General features: G+C 43.8%; 1 protein-coding gene across 1 annotated transcript; it reads right to left on the reverse strand.

The window, feature by feature from the left end:
• Positions 1-813: 813 nt before the first annotated feature.
• On the reverse strand, positions 814-3,318 carry LOC124063820 (piggyBac transposable element-derived protein 4-like). The gene is made up of 2 exons (XM_046397868.1): positions 2,862-3,318; positions 814-2,819 (listed from the first exon to the last, which is right to left on the reverse strand). Exon 2 carries the CDS (start codon positions 2,775-2,777, stop codon positions 975-977), a length of 1,803 nt encoding a protein of 600 aa, XP_046253824.1. The 5' UTR covers positions 2,778-2,819; positions 2,862-3,318; the 3' UTR covers positions 814-974.
• Between the last annotated feature and the right edge of the window lie 1,531 nt (positions 3,319-4,849).

The raw sequence follows: 4,849 nt of genomic DNA on the forward strand, positions 1-4,849 counted from the left end.
AGGCTGATGTCCTCGGTAGTGGCCACATGAGGCCAGGCCACCTCTGAATACGGTCTGACTGATCGGATCTGAAATGGGTGCATTCACACCTGGACTTAAAGCTGTCCGCCTGTGATCAGATCACTCAGGACAGATGTTTGCACCAGGACTCAACACCAGGACTAAACTAGCTGCTATAAAAAAAGGAGTCCAGACTAGAGAAGCATAGGATGTTGTGTCTTTGTCGTTCTGACTGTGGCTAATTTAGTGTGGTTATCATATGCCTCTAATTTGAAAAACAAGCGACAATTGGACCAATCAGTGATTAGCAAACTTTTTCTTCTATGAGAAGAAAAATGTCTCAGCTCAGACCAAACTACTGAGTTGCAATGCAACGTTTTCTGAAGGGATTTGCTTACCCTCTGCAGGACATGTTTCACAAATCGTCCAAGTCCAAATTTACGTTACAAATGCGTTCTTTGGCAGCTGCCTACACTAAGCTTCTTTTTGGACTCGTCGAGTTATTCTATGCTTCTTTGTCCGAACTGCAAATCGCGGTCTGCTGACGTCACGTCTCCATTAAGATTTAAAAATTCAACACGTTCAAATTTATTTGTCTCGTACCTCTGGAGTCATGTGTATAATTATCCGTTTTTGACTACTTTTGATTTTAATTTCATATTTCAGCTTAAAAATGGTTTTTCCTTGTGTTGTTGGGTGTCATTTTCTCAGCACAGCCTCACAAGTGTGACTATTTACTGTTATGTTTTCATTTTGACATAATGTATTAACACACTGGACTTAAACATCACACAAAAAATATCAAATCCGAGTGGGAAAAAGTTTGATTTTTTTTACTGTGAAAACCACAAACATGTTTAAAAATTTAGCAGACAATAAAAGTTATTTACAACTATTTACCTTGCAGTAAATGCCTCAGGCATTTTTCTGCACAGCTATTTACAACACAATAAAACAATAAAATGCACCACATATTATTTGTGCCACTCTGAAAAACAGTTCCTGTCCACCACAAGACAGAGGGGCACATCACAGGCCTGACACTTCCAGGGTGTGTCACATCTCCTGCTGTCCACCTGGAGGCAGCGTTTACACTTCAGCCTTCCTTTGGTGGCTTTCTGGCCAGCATCTGTTTCTGTGACAATGGCCACAGGGATGTGGTCAGCCCTCCTGCTCTGGGGAACACCCTGCTTGTCCATGCAACAAAGCTCACGCACCAGCTCCACCACGAAGTCCTTGTGTGTCATGGGCTGCACCTTCTTGACACTGCTAATCTCACGGTGCAAGATGAAGGCATTTGTTGTTGCTATGTCCAGAAAGTGCAGCAATATGGTCTTATACCACTGACCAGTTTTTCTGTGGGTGGAGTAATACTGGATGAGCTGGTCTGACAGGTCAACACCACCCATATTCTTATTGTAGGCCATGATCGGTGTAGGACAGGGAATGTTTCTCGCAGCCCAGCGTCCATCTCCATACTTCTTCATTCTTTGCACTGTCTGTCCTGAAAATGCAGGATGGATGGTGGAGCACACAGACACCTCCCGGACGTCCATCCACTTCACAAACACAAGTGGGCCCTCTCTGATCCATCTCACAGATCCTCTTTCACTTTTTTTGGTGAGAGCATTTGCCCTCCCTCTGGGGCATCCTTTTCTGTTCTCCCTGTAGGTGCCACATGCTCCAAACTTCATGCTGGCCAGGTCCATGAACAGTTTGGGACTGGTGTAAAAATTGTCCATGTAAATGTGGTACCCAGTGCCAAGATAGGATGGCCGAATAAGGTTCATGACAACATCGTAGGACAGCCCATGCTCACTCGCAGCCATAGACCTGCCCGTGTATATGCTGAACCTGATGGTGTAGCCACTGCTTGACTCGGCCAATACAAAAAGTTTCATCCCCCATTTAGTGGGCTTGTTTTTCATATACTGTGTCATGCCAGTTCTTGCCTTAGTTGCCACCATCCTTTCATCCACAGCCAGCTCCCTCCTCGGGTGGTAATAATTCTGGCAGGCATTGAGAATATCATCGTAAAGAGGCCTGACTGTAAACAGTTTGTCATGGCCTGGTGTTCCCTTCTTCCTGTCATTTATTAGATCCTCTGCAGGATTACTGAGGTGGAGGTTCCAAAATATGGAGCGGAACCTTTCCCTGGTCATCACTTTGGCTGGAAGAGGCACAGACAAAATGTGATTCTGTCTCCAGTAGTCTTGCAGACTTGGCAGCGACACCAATGACATGTAGATCAGGACACCAAAAAACTTGTACAGATCCTCCATCTCTATGTCAGTCCAGTTGTATTTCTTCCCTAATTCCTTGTTTTTTGCAGCATTTTTGTTGGTGTTACTGCAGATTTTCATGACTGTGTCGGTGGCAAAAAACAATAGAAAAAGGTCTTTTGGACTTTGGGGGGAAAGTGTCTCTACCTGGACTCCTGGTGTTCTTCGTGGCCGAAACCTGCTTACAGCTGGGGCGGTGTCAGGATTCTCCTCTGTCTTCCAGGGCTCAGGCTCTGCTGTCGGAGTCAGCGGAGATCTGGACCTGGTGGGCGTGCCATGCCGTCCCTTCCTCTGTGCAGACCTCCGACTAGCACTCTGTGTGCACATCGGGGGCTCCTCGTCATCGCTTTCCTCTTGCAAAACAAAAGAGGGATCGTCCACTTCGTCGTCAAAGCCCTCACTCTCAGGCTCAGACTCTGGCCCCGAGTCTCCCTCTGCGCCTTCCAGCTCAAGGAAGAGCTGCATCGCCTGCTCCACATCCAGTAGTGGCCTCATTGTTTTGTCGTACAAAACAAAAAAACGGCGAAACTACACACTAAACACACTGCACCACACACTAAACACACTGCACCACACACTGACTATACGCTCCAAACGCGCTAAATGTCACAAATCCCTCAAATCTCTAAAAACTCGCTATCTCTGGTTTGCCGCTGTGCCTTAGCAACAAAATGCCATGCGCTGCCATACACGCATTCTGATTGGCTGATGTGGTGCATTTTCTTTTTCACCAATAGGACAAAAGGTATAATTTTTCCTTAAAATGGCTGGTGTTTGCTGTGTCTTCTGGCATAAAACTCGCACCAAAAAATATTGACAAAATTTAAAACCTTGTATATAATTTGAAGTCCCCACTTTTGAAATTAAAACAGAAACTCAAACCGTATTAATCAATTTCTGTATCACGTCTTTGTGATAAAGACGCGCATGCGCTTTCCTCGACTCCAGGAGGGATGTTGTTTCCTGCATTCACCAGCAGATTACAGCTACCTGTTTATGATGATTAAAGGCAAGTGTGCTAAAAAAAATATATAATCGGATCGGTTCCTACACAGTCTGAGCTTTGGCTGGCACAATTTACCAAAACAGCGTTTTTTGTATTCCTCTTGACTCACAGTATAGCTCATACAGTACACATAACTTTGTGTCAGCTCATACACATAACTTTGTGTCAGACACATGAGATTAATTGCTCAACGGTCACAACCTGGGCAAACTCCCAAGCTCTGCTGTTGGCGGAACCACTTTGCGAATGTAAACATGAAAACAGCCGTTCAGCAGCTCCTCGGCAGGTATCTGTTTGCCCACAAAGCTGAATGACTTGACAGTGGGTCAACGAGGGGCCTGGCCCCTTCATATACACCATCTGAGTGACAGAGACAAGGTTAATAGTTAAAAATCTACTGTGCTACACTCAAAAGCACAACATCTTCTTGTCAGAGCGCCAAAACTCGGCATGTTACACAGTAGCCTCATGATGAAGATTTGTCATGAGGAAACTCTTATATACACGCTATGTTCAATGTGTTATAAATGATGCGTTGCATTCGTTCAGTGTTAAAATATGCCAGCGTGAAAAGTCTGAACTGACTGCAAAATCCATTCGAAGTGAAGGCAGAGGTGGAAGAAGTAGTAAGATCCTTTACTCCATTTGTATTCAGGTAGAAGTACCAAGTATTATCAGTATTATGTATCAAAGGAAAAGTCAGTCAGTGTTATTTATATGTCATATTACATTATTGTATTATAATCACAGACACATTAATGTGTAAGCAACATTTAATGTTTTAGCTTGTTATGTTGGTGCTAGTTTTAACCAGCTGAGTAACAATCTCACTACAGGGTTAGTAGGTGCTCTGGAGCTTTTGATCGATGGATGGAGATGTTCAAATGCTTACTTCTCGGAGTACTTGAGGGACTTCTCGTCCACGTGGTGGGACTGATTTGTCAACTGTTTTCAAGGTCAAGAATGCACTTTCAGTCTAAAGTTTATACTCTGTTTGATAGTTCAGTCCGTAATAATGAACAACAAATACGTTAAGAGCCCTCACCACGAGTTATCTCAGTTTGTCTTAAGCTTCTCTCTGTGGCTCCTTTTTTAATTGCTTTTGACAGTCCAGTGTGTGTGTGTGTGTGTGTGTGTGTGTGTGTGTGTTCATGCTGAAATCGCAGTGGATATTTGAGATGGACGAGCATGCAAAGTTACAAATGAATTTATTCACATTCTTCAATGTGAATGGACTGTTACACATATTCCATCCATGCTATCATCATCATAACTAAACTTAACCAACTGCCAATATTATTACTGCTGGGTCTGGAATCACCACGTGTGGTTTGTCCAAGTGGTGTTGCCGTAGTCCAGCAGAAGCTGCTGTTCGACTGCCTGAGGGAAGGTACAAACCCTCTACTGTTTCTCTACGTGGCTTTAGCTAGCTTTTAAATGTATTAAAAAGTGGAAAACTGGAAGTTAATGTGAGCACTACGTCTGCATCACATCACTGTTGATTGTGACAGCTATTTTGAAGTGTTTTGAAGATTTCTGAATGGTTAGGAGAGGAGGAGAC

This window comes from Scatophagus argus, chromosome 8 (genome assembly GCF_020382885.2).
Source record: "Scatophagus argus isolate fScaArg1 chromosome 8, fScaArg1.pri, whole genome shotgun sequence".
In the NCBI taxonomy this organism is placed as follows: domain Eukaryota; kingdom Metazoa; phylum Chordata; class Actinopteri; family Scatophagidae; genus Scatophagus; species Scatophagus argus.

Bases quoted from the DNA above. Each gene is read 5' to 3' on its own strand.
- LOC124063820 (XM_046397868.1), bottom strand. From the start codon at position 2,777: ATGAGGCCACTACTGGATGTGGAGCAGGCGATGCAGCTCTTCCTTGAG.